Source organism: Streptopelia decaocto (assembly GCF_964273445.1).
Source record: "Streptopelia decaocto genome assembly, chromosome: 10".
Taxonomy (NCBI): domain Eukaryota; kingdom Metazoa; phylum Chordata; class Aves; order Columbiformes; family Columbidae; genus Streptopelia; species Streptopelia decaocto.
In genome coordinates this window covers 15,991,759-16,003,399 of record NC_138665.1, presented here as the reverse complement: position 1 = coordinate 16,003,399, position 11,641 = coordinate 15,991,759, and the positions used below count along the sequence as shown (strand labels likewise).

Genomic DNA, 11,641 nt, shown 5'->3' with positions numbered 1-11,641 from the left:
ACATCTACATGTCTTTTAAACCCCTCCAGGAACGGTGACTGCAGCACTTCCCTGGGCAGCCTGTTGCAGTGCTTCACAACCCTTTCCATGAAGAATTTTTTCCTAATATCCAATCTGAACCTTCTCTGGTGCAACTGGAGGCCATTTCATCTTGTCCTATCACTTGCTACTTGTGAGAAGAGACCAACACCCTCCATGCTACAGCTTCCTTGCAGGTACTTCTAAAGGGTGAGGTCTCCCCTCAGCTTCCTCCAGCCCCAGAGCACTGGGAGCTCCCGGCCCCGCAGGATTTATCCCCGGGGCTGCTTTTCTCCGGGCGGCAGCCGGCAGGACCCGCTGCCCTTGGATCCGTGGGCCCCGCGGCGTCTCACCGCCGTTCCCGCCGCCGCTGCCCCGCGGGCTCGCCCGGGGGTGCGGTGTGTTCCCCGCCGGCCCCGGCACTACAGCTCCCAGGCTGCTCCGGGGCAGGCGGTGCCGCCTCCCGGGCGGCGGCGGGACAAAAGCGGGGGCGCGGGGGAAGTGCCGCCAGCCGAGAGCGGCCGGGCCGAGCCGAGCGGGGCCGGGCGGCGGGGCCCTGCGGCGGGATGGTGCGGGCCCGGCGGGCAGCCTAGGAGCCGAGCCCGGGGCCGCGCCGGGCGATGCGGCGGTGAGGGCGGCGGCGGGGCCGGGCGCCGCCGCGATGCTCCGCCGCAGCCTCAGCCGCTTGGTGAGTGCGGGGCCGGGGCGGGCGGGCTGGGTGCGGGGGGTGCCGGGCGGGGAAAAGTTCGTGGTTATGACTTTTTACATTTTTGTAGGATTTGTTTACCGGGGGGACGGGGCGTATCCCGGCGGGGGCGCAGCCGCAGCGCTCCCGGCCCGCTCCTGCCAGCGAGCCGCAGCTCCCCAGCTCCCGCCTTGCGAAACCTCTCGGGCAGGGCCCTGCCCGCGCTGCGGTTCTTCGCAAGAAGTTGCATTTGCTCTGAGAGCCCAAACCTTTTCCCTTTTTTTTTGTTTGTTTTTTGTTGTTGTTTTGTTCTCCTCCCCCAAAACCCCAAACCTAGAGGAGGGCACTTCTCAGTCCCTGGAAGCACGCACCCAAAATCGCATCATTACAGGCTGAGCAAGATGCACGGCAGTTGTCAGGGTGCTGCCTGCCGCTTTCCCATCTGCTTTGTGTCCCCAAATATGCTAAAAACCTTCCCGGTGCCACATAAGCTACTTGGAGATTGCACCATGACCTCATTGCTTGGCCTGAACTCTGTAATTACTCATTTTTTCCTTTTCCACAGCAAATGTGGTAAAAAGCAGTGTTTTAACATCATTTCGGGAGCTTCTGTTTATTTAGCAGTGTCATTTATTGCGTAGTGTGTAGTTAACAAAGTTCTTTGAGTTTAAACAGCAGGCGTATGTTATTAGTACAGTGCATGCACCCCTGGAAGTTCAGGAGCTGTTTCCTGAGGCACGTTGCACCTCTTGGCACCCAGTTACCAGCCAGAACAATGGACTCTGCCTGTGGCTGCCCGCAAGGCCAGAACTGCTGGGAGATGTGTTTTCACATTCACTTTTGGTTTTGAGCAAGCTATTTGTGCCAGATTTCAAGGCTTACAGCACAAGGTACTCTAAATTTTAAGTCTGGAGGTAGCTCTTCATCAGATCTGGGGAAAATAAATGGTTAATTTTCCCATTTGTAGGTTGTATTTCTGGTGCAGGCTTTAGGTTAGCCCTGAAGAGAACACACCTACTGCAACTATTGTTTTGCAGCCCTGGGGTCAAATGCATCAGATCTAATCTCAGTGCTCTGAGTTTCTGACTTGACTTTGAATTTAGTTATGCCTTGTATTATGTGCTTCCTACCCCACCTTTGCCGGAGGCTGTTTCTAAGTTGTATCAGGAAGCATTTGGGGGTGTGAAGCGTCTCCATTGGTTTCAGCTAAAAGCATTTTTTAGGTGGCCACCTCTGGTGAGCAGGTACCTGTGGAGGTACCTGGTAGGGAGCAGCTCCAGCACCCTCACATGTGAAGCACAACCCTGTGCTGCCCGGTGGTGCTGGTGGTGGTCCCGCACCAGCTCTGTGCCACCTCTCTGTCCTTTGGCATGGACAGGGGACACACATCACTACTGGGGAGTCGTGTCTGCCGGAGCGGGGAAGAAACAGTCCTGAACACTGAACCCAGGTATTTCTAACTGCTTTGTTCAGGGCTGAATTGTGACAGCACATATTTGGAGGTGTGTTTTTTTTGGTTAGAGGAAAAGTTGTTGGACACTTTTTCCATGTACTGGCTTTGCAAGTGGTGCTTGAACAGCACCATGCTGTGTTTATTATCATGCTGGTGCAGGTGGCATGGGTCCTCCAGCCTTGGGCAGATAGCAGCTCCCACTGTGCTACCGCAGCTCTGCCCTGTCCCCAGCCCTGCGGGTCTCCCAGGAGCTGGCTGGGTTTGGGTTGGTGCCTTCTTCTGCACCATGGGAGGAGATGACAGCCCATGCCAGTCTCCCTAGATGCTGTCTTGCCCTTGGTCCCGTAGGGGTGACACAGGATTTCAAGTGATGCTCGTCTTGTGGCAGAAAATTCGCTGCAGTTATTGAAGGCTGCAGATGATCTGACACCAAGATCCCATAGGGCTACTCAGACAAATGCTGTCACCTCTCCACTGCCTGGTCTCAGCAACAGGCTCATAAATATCAATGGATGTTAACAATCCTCTTTTCAGGTGTATTTCACAGCTTAGGTACGATGAATGTGCCTTGCCCTATCAACATGACTGTTACGTAGCTCCGTTTCTCCCTCTCATAAACCTTCTTATGCTGGATAGGGTATGAAATGCGATGGTAAAAAGAGCAAGAGGGGTAGAGTGGTGTATGTGGGTCTGCTTTGCTGCCCTGGGGTACAGGCTGATGTCCTCTGCAGAAATAAATTGGATTCTGAACTTCAATTTACACCGCTGAAATCATCCCTGCTGAAAGGGGAACCAGGCTGGGATCACTGCAGGGAGGCAGGATTGAATTGCCACGGTTAATCCACTTTCAGGAGATACTGTCAACTTGAAATATAACTTTAATTCTTTTTTGGAAACTGATTCTGGCATTGGAGTCTTATTTTGTAGTCTTGTGCTACTTGTATGGCTGTTATGGGGAAGCGTGTTGGTGATCGGGGGGGGGTTGGGTTCAGCTCCTCATAGGAGCGGGGAGAGTGCTGCCCACTCCCAAACTCAGTTGGCAGGCACCTGGGAACTGAACTGTTGGTCATTGTGTTGTGCATCAAAGACAGTGTGTTTTTTTCATTAATTACTTTTCCTGGATTCTTCGAGATGTGCAGACAGCTGCACTCCCAGGCCACAGCTACACACTGCAACTCTGCCCGTGCTGTGGGGCTGGTGCCGATTCAGGCTGTTGTAAGAACTGAGAAAGAAATCCAGAAAGAAAAGTTACAGATGCCCCTGTTTTAAGTTTTCCCCCCATTTGCTTGTATTTTAGCTGGAAGTGAGAGCCCTGGCAGCTGTCACCCTGGTCACAGTGCAGGGAGGCTGGGGTGGGGAGAAGAACCCAGGGTGATTTCCCTCCTCTTGGGGTGCCTGGTGCTGGCTGAGCCCATGGGCCAGTGTTTGCCCATCGTGGTGTTGCCGCCTGGGTCTCTTGCCTCTGCGGTTAGGGCAGGTCCCTGCTCTGGTATTTTCCTATTCTTGTGTAAAATCCAGGGTAAGAAAATAACAAACATCCCTTAATTGGGAGCAAAATTCTTAATTCCATGTGTTTCTGCAGTGTCTAACAACAGGACCTTAGTTGTTTTATTCCCTTTTAATTAAATACCTTGGGGTCTGATCCTCTTTGCTGCCTGTGCCCTGGTAAATCCTTGGTATTTAGCAAGTGCTGGGCTGCTGACTCTCAAAATTTGCTTGATGTTGGGATAAAGAAGATGCCTCTTAGGTGTGCAGTGCTTGTCCCTGGGCTGGACCCACATTGTGACTTGGTGCCTTTGGCTTGCTTTACCTGGTGATGATGTTTCCTTGCTGGTCTTCTCCTGGTTGCTTTAAGGGTTGTGTGAGGTCTCCTGCCCTCCTCTCCCTGGGACTTGTCAGCTCCCCCAGATCAGGACCTGTCCCTTGGTGTCCCTGCTGGAACACCTTGGCTTCTCCACAGTAAGGAAAGTGAAGGGGGTTTGCTTTTTGCGGCCCTAAAGCCAAGGAGCTGCCTCTATAACCAATCATTACTCCTAATTTGCATGCTTGGTGCTGCTTTCATGTGAAGCTCTTCCATCTGGGGCTCTTTTTATCTAATGTAAAAAAACCACAAACAATTGTGTGCAAACTGCCACAAGGTAGGGATGCAGGAGACGGCACTTGAGCTGGGCTTTAATGTCATCTGCAGCTTGTCACCTCCATGCGGGCTGCCCTCGCCAGGCTCCCGGGACACTGCTTCACCACTTGTTTTTGCATCCCACGGCTGCTCCCGTGTGCTGCTGGTGTTCTGTGGACAGCAGGAAGGGTTTCCCCCATTATAGCTCTCGCAAGTGTCACAAACTTCCTTCCTAAATTCTTACCCTTCCTGAAATGTCGGGGACACGGATCCTGTCCCTGTGTAGGGGGGCTCACATGTACACAAGCGGTGCCTGGTATGATGGTCAAGGCTCCATTTGTGCTCTGCTGTAGTTTTGCAAAGCCACTTCGGATTTTTCTTTTATTGAAGGTTGTCTTACCCTGAGTGTCCCCCAGCCCCACGCACCCTGGGGACAAGGCTGGTGCTGCCAAGGAGGTGGGTCTGGGTCAGGATGCCACACTGCACCCAGAGCCATCCGCAGGAGCAGCATGTGGTGGTTTTACTTCTTGTGTCCCCAAAGCCCTGCCTGGCCCCTTGGGGAGAAGTGGAGGCAGGTGGAAGGCCTTGGAGAAGATGTGTTGACTCAAAGGCATGTGCCAGAGGTTGGGGAGATGGTTCAGACCTGGGAAGGACCAGGGCAGGTGTTGATGCTCTATGGGGCAGGTTCTACAAGGCGCTCTGCCCTTGAGACCTATTCAGATGGCCCAGTGAGACCTATTCAAATGTCAGAAAGTGAGAAATGGCCCAAAGTCACTTTTTTAGAGGGGAAATAAATTTCCTGTTGGCAGTGGGCAGTAGGCGAGGAGGGGCTGGGGTGGGGGGTTCACCATCGCCGGCTGCCGCCCACTCTGCTCAGCTCAGGGCAATGCTGGAGTACATCTCGTGGGAGATGTCTGAGTCTAGGGTGGAAGATGCTGATTTACACTCCCTTCTTTAGTTTTTGCAGCAAATGTGTAATAAAGTCTATTTTGGGACACAGAGCACATCTGCGATTTTCTTTCATGGTTGCCTTTTTTTTTTTAAGAGGGTGTGAACCAAACATTACAGTGTGTGATTGCGGTTCCTAGTCTAATAAGAAAGAAGAGCATAGGCAGGAGGAAGAGGCTTTAAGAATCTTCCCCCCCACCCCAATCCAGCCACGCTGACAGCTTGAGAGTGAAGTTGCATGTCAAATACCTTACACCCAACTGCCGACTTCCGCAAGAAGCATTTTGCTTTCATTAATATGACAAAAACCCACAGTGAAGGTTGCGGCTGAGGTGCCTCCATGGCGCTGGCTGGCGGTTCTGCTTGGAGAAATCTCACGCTTTAAAAGAGATTTTAAAAGATTTTAATAAGGTAACTTTAATTTTTCATGAATGTTGCGGGAATTTATTTTGTAACTTGTATTTAATATGCTAAGGCTCATGTGCTCAGGGCCAGTTCCCCTACAACAGGCACAGGGCAGCCCATGACTGACCACAGAGAAGTAAACAGAGGCTCAAAGTGGGAACCCTGAACTGCAAAAGGCTGTTCCCCAGGGCTGTAATCCCTTTTCGACGCCCCTACCCTGGAGAATGGGGGCACAGGAGTCTCACATTCCTATAACCGTTTCTCTTTACGTTCTGAGGCAGTCTCCTAACCAGAGCTGAGTGGAAATGTTACGTGTGCAGTCAAAGTTTGGAGAAGTTAGAAGTAGCTGTAAGGAGGGACTGGAAAGCACCGGTCAAATGTTAATGATAAATGGTGCTGTAAATTAAACCCATGGTTGTGCAGAAACGTTTCTGTGGAGAATTACATGCATTTCAAGGATATATTTTATTCTTCAAACAGTTTGTCTCCCGTTGGTATTTTGCTAAGAATAATAATGATTGTCTGGGCTGTGTGGGGAAGGTTTGGAGCTGAACTGGCTTGCGTTGCAGCTGAAGGCATGGCAATTTGCTTTTAACAATAAAAATCGTAAAAGCAACCAGGCTATCTATTAATAGCAAGCTTTTCAGCCTTGCCTTTAATTTCATCCTGTTGCCTTTGGTTTATGCACTTCCTTTCTGATTGAAACTGCTGGTTTCTGGCTGTAACCGTTGATATCCTCTCTAGTGGATTGTGTTTTTTTTAATATTAGTTAAAAGTAGAGCTGATGTAGAGTGTTAACGGTCTGTCAGCCAGAAGAAACCTTCACATCCAAATGAGTTGTTGTTCTGGCAGTGACCATGTTTTTAGCAGTGCAGGTTGGCTCCTTGTGAGTATCTTCCATCATACGCACACTTGCATCTCTTATGTGCAGCGGTTTGCAGCAGAAAACCAGCCTTTGGCTGCTAATTCCTCAGGATGTGTGACTCTGTGTCCCCATGGGAGACCTTAAGCCACTGTCCTTGCTGAGAAAACACAGGGGTGGCCAAGTCGGGTGACATCCCTTGTGATACCTGTGGCCAGAGGAGCCGGCACAGTCGGGGTGGGGGACTTGCTGAGCTGCTCAACCCGGTTGGGCTGTCCGGAAAATGTGACTTTTCCAAAGAACTTGGACATAGGGCGACTGAGTGCACTATTAACCCATTTGTCTTTTCCCGAAAATGTTTGCTCGGGGGATTTTTCAAGGGAGTTTCCTGCGTTTGACTGTGTGTAGGAAGCGGGTGCTGGGGCTGGAGGGCAGCGCGGAGGTTTTCCTGCGTGGCTTGGTCGGTCGCTTTGCTGGCCTTCTGCCCAAAAGTGTCCCCCAGGTGCCACGCCAACCCTGCCAGGGCGAGCGGGTGGCAGCTCTTGCCCTGTGTCAGGACAGCCTGTCCCAAGGTGATCTTAGAAAACACCTTACCTACGGGTTTTAACTGAAATCTGCTTCTCATTGCTCATCACAGAAATATTTACACGCTTGCTGAGGTCTGGTGTGGGGAAGGGCGGGCTGGTTTTTGCCGAGCAGGTTTTGCCGGTGCTGTAGAGGCTGCTGTGGGCTTCATCTGCCTGTGCTCTCCCCGGGCAGATCTGTGTCCAGCCGGGGGCTTTGAGCTCTGCAGATGATGCATTTTAGAATCATAGAATCATTTCAGTTGGAAGAGACCCTCAAGATCACAGAGTCCAACCATAACCTAACTCTAGCACTAAACCATGTCCCTAAGAACCTTGTCTAAATGCCTTTTAAACCCTTCCAGGGATGGTGACTCCACCACTGCCCTGGGCAGCCTGTTCCAATGCCTGACAACCCTTTCCATGAAGAATTTTTTCCCAATATCCAATCTAAACCTCCCCTGGTGCAACTTAAGGCCATTTCCTCTTGTCCTATCACTTGCTACCCGTGAGAAGAGACCAACCCCCTCCATGCTACAACCTCCGTTCAGGTAGTTGTAGACAGTGATAAAGTCTCTCCTCAGCCTCCTGTTCTCCAGACTGAACAGCCCCAGCTCCATCAACCCTCCTGCATTTTGCTGCATGGGAGCTGGGAGAACCCAGCTGCTCATCACTTCCAGCCTCTGACACTGTCCCAGCTCCCTCATGTCTCACAAGCAGACTATACATATATATATATATATGCATACGCACACCTTTTTTTATTCCTATTTTAATTTGCAACATTGAGCCCCAACTGCTTTTGATATAACCATCGTACTGCAGTTTGCAGAATTGCTTGGGATTTTCCAACTGGTGGTGTTCACTGATGCTTCCCTGAATTGGTTAACATTTGATTGGGGCGGTTAGTATTTTGCTTTTTCTAATAAACTTGACTCCCAGACTTGTCCATGGAGCTGTTAGGTGGATTACTATCACCTTTTTGTGGTAGGAGAGCAACGCCTGCACTGCCTGTCTGCCGCAGGGAATGGGCAGTAAGCATCAAGCCGCTCTAAAGCTTGGTTTACTCATTTGTAGCCTGGGGAAATGGTGAAACTTTCCTGTTTTAAAAGGTCTCTTCTGGCCACTGTCCTCACCCAACTCCTGCCTGGCAGCAGCACGGCTGCTGGGTCAGGAAAAGCCTGTTCTGCCTGGAGGCTGCAGTGACTTCAATATATATATATATATATATATATGCATTAAATATGCATGTATGCAATATATACACATTAAATATGGATGTATGCAATATATATAGGTGCATTAAAATAAATATATATATTTATTTTAGCTTATGGGCTTGTTCTTGCGCTTAGCTGAAATCCAGGGAGCTGCTGGCCAATGGTTGGCACAAGGTACCACTTCAGTGGCTGGAAAGTATATTTGGATATTGAACTGTGCACCGCAGGTAGGGCAGCAGGGTTGGGGGGAGAGGAGCTGGTCGTTACACTAACGAGGGGCTCGCTGGTGGAAGGGAATCAACCTTGGGTTGTGCTTTTCCTCCTCTCTGTCATCTCTCGTGCTCTCATAGGGATGTTTGCTGCCACGGGTGCTGCTCAGAACCAGTACTCTGTAAAAATCTTTTTCAGCTCCTCATGCAATTGCATCCACACATGATTTGCGGCATGTCTGTCCGTCTCTTGAACATGTGTTGCATCTTGCTGACTCCAGTAATTTTTTTCCCCCAAACTTTAGTCATTCTGTTTGAGATGGAATTCCAGCCGAAGCCAATTTAGTCTCAAAGTGTGCCCGCTCTTGAGACCCAGCTGTAATTGATAGCATCTGTAGTTCAGAGGCATTTGTCCGGTTCTCCTTAATGAAAGCTTAATGCACTTATTTTTGATCCGGCTGTTAGTAAAGGGGTTTTTGTTTTCCTTCTGCAGCAGAAAGGAGGGGCGAGCACCTGCGAGGCTGTCATAGCTGGGTATTTTGGGAGCAAATCGGGCTTGTTATATTTGTTCACAACTTGAAAAAGATTCCTGTTAACCTCTTTGGTGGCCTTGGATGAGCAATGCTTTGCTGTGAAGTTTGCTTTTTTTTCCAGCTGAATTTTGCAGGATCTGTAGGTTAAAGGCCCCTTGCTCTGGCCCCAGCCTTGCTTTCATAGGGTGATATGTGGAGGGCTTGGTAATTTCTGTGTATTTTTAAAGGGTCAGCAAGCAGTATTTAGGTCTGGTCTATCATAAAATATGCTGTATAGTCTTATTAAGAGTTTATAAGGCTATTAAAGCGGAAAACAGAGGGAACACTCACTTGTTAGATGTGATTTATTTGCAATACTGTGGCAAATGCACTGATTTGCAAAACAGAGGGATCCTATTTTTCTTGTACAGTAAAGGACCTAGAAGAGCTGAGTAAGATGTGTGACAGGCAAGACTAGACAGTTTAAAGCACTTCTTTGCTATTGCAATCCAAGATCTTTTCAGCAGTAATAAAAATTAAGTACTGCTAGACTGCAGCGATGCTGTGCTCTGTTGCCTGAGTCTCAATTGGCTTAAGAGGGGAAAAAAACAATCTCACTGCCGGGAAATTAAATGTAGGAAAAAACAATCCACTTTGTGAGCAGCCTTGCCATTTTTTATTATGATTTCTGTGTAATTCCTCCCCAGCATTCACACAGTGCCAAGCGGCTGCTGCCTGTAGGGACCTGGGGTGATGCAAGGTCCTGTTGCACTGGGGCACCTGCTCAGCAGCAGTTCCACTTGTACAGGTGCTGCAAAGCCAAGCTTAAAACACAATATTGATTTCATTTTTTCTTGGAGGGTGGTGTTTTGCATGCCAGTTTTGTTCGCTTTGAGTTGTGGAAGGTTTTTTGTGTTTTGTTTTGGTTTTTTTTCATCCTTCCTTCCAGCTCACCTTGTCTTGTAAATGTTTGCTCAGGGAGGGAACACAGTAAAATTAGCTGTGATGCCCAGATGGCTGTCGTCCTTGTATCAGCCAAATTAACGTTGTGGAATACGTCACTTCCGTGGGGTGGCTTCTTCCAGTGCAATTGAATGGTTGGAAGTAGGATGTTCCTCTTGACAAATACCATTCCGGTAAGTGCAGGCTGGGAAGATGAGATGTGTGAGAGAGGAAACCTGGGGTGAAGTCTCTTGGCTTTAACGGTGAGAGCAGGAACGCCCTTATCCCAGCGCCTGTCTATGGTGTGAGTCACTGGGATCATCTCCTGGGATGCTTTACCGTTCTCTAGCGTGGGCTCCCTTCTGCTGCTGACAGTGCCAGGATGGACCACACCAAAACCCCTCATGCACCAAACCCAGCATCCCAGGACCAGTTCAGACCTCATGTCCACGTCCCTGTGGATAAGTGGATTGTTCTCCCAGTTCCAAACCTGACTGCTGTGCCCGCTGGCTTTGCTCAGTCAGCCCCAGGCAGCGTGTGCTTTGCTGGAGCTGCTCTGCAGCTTCTTTACCCAGCCCAGCAGGAACATAAGCCAAAAGGATTTCCTGAAGATAAACAATTCTAGGCCACACATTGAGGATTTCACTCCTGACTGGGTGGATTGCAGTGGTCTGGTATCCTGGTGTAACGGTGCCTGCAGGCCCAATGATAAATCTCTTGGTTACTATGGTATCCGGAGATGAAAAGACTCCAAATTGGGGTCTGGGGTGTGTGGAGCTGATTTTGGCTGTGGAGCCAGGAGTGAAATAAGGGATTTCTCCCTCTCTTCCCCCTTTTGTTTTGTGCTACTTCCGTGAAAACATTACTCTGCAGTATAGCAAGGGAAGAGTTAGAAAACCACAGATTTTGCTTTTTTGGAGTGGAAAACCTCAATCTGAGCCAGTGTGAGTGAGCAGCATGGTGGGGCTGGGACCTCGAACCTCAGGTGCCCAGTGCAGAGTGTTGGGGTCACCCCATGATGCCATGTGGGGCCCAGATCTGGGGCTCAGCCCTTGCTTTGGGTGTTGCAGGAGTGATGTACACCCTGACAGGGGGAGCTGCAGCCTCTGTCCCCCGTGGGTGGGTGGCCAGGTAGACTTGGTTCCCCACGGAAAGGAAGGAAACTGCTCTGGCTGTTTTCTGGCTGGCTCCAAAATGCTGGGAAAACTTTAAAAGTGGTGAAATGTCTGTAGGTGGCAGAGGTCAGAGTAATGTCTGACTGAGCTGGGATGCATAACATAGTATTAAGGGTGTTTTTTTGTTTGGTTCTATAGCTGAAGAGCTCAGACTTTGGGAAAACCAACAAATTATAGCTCTGCTGGCTGATTCAAGCATTGACAATTGCAAACTTGGAGGTTTTTTTCCCAGTTTGCTCTTACTTTAATTTTTGCCAGGGCAAATCTCTGCTCTGAAAAGCTCACTGCCCTACTAAAATAGCTGCCGATGAGCAGACATGTGCACAGCTTGAGCCAGGGAACGGAGGGAGGAAGAGGTTTGAAGATGGGAAGACCTTGCTGTATTTGCTTTGTGACCTCTGCAAAACGTTTGGGCTCTTATCCAAAGTCCCTTTTTTCTGTTCTGGAGTCTGAAGTGTTCCTATGAGCCTGAATTTGATATGCTGGCAGCATGCTGGTCAAACTTTTCTTTTGGACTGCCAAAAATAAGAAGA

General features: G+C 49.7%; 1 protein-coding gene across 7 annotated transcripts in view; it reads left to right on the top strand.

The window, feature by feature from the left end:
• Positions 1 to 503: 503 nt before the first annotated feature.
• Positions 504 to 11,641, top strand: part of ATP11C (ATPase phospholipid transporting 11C (ATP11C blood group)) — a 55,593-nt gene continuing 44,455 nt past the window's right edge. For all 7 annotated transcript variants that reach the window (XR_014184989.1, XM_082062011.1, XM_082062012.1 and 4 more), the window contains exon 1: positions 504 to 706. Coding sequence is in view for 6 of the 7 variants with exons in the window: in XM_082062011.1 (XP_081918137.1) it covers positions 680 to 706 (27 nt within the window). In the remaining variant the exon portion in view is untranslated. The remainder of the gene's footprint in view (positions 707 to 11,641) is intronic.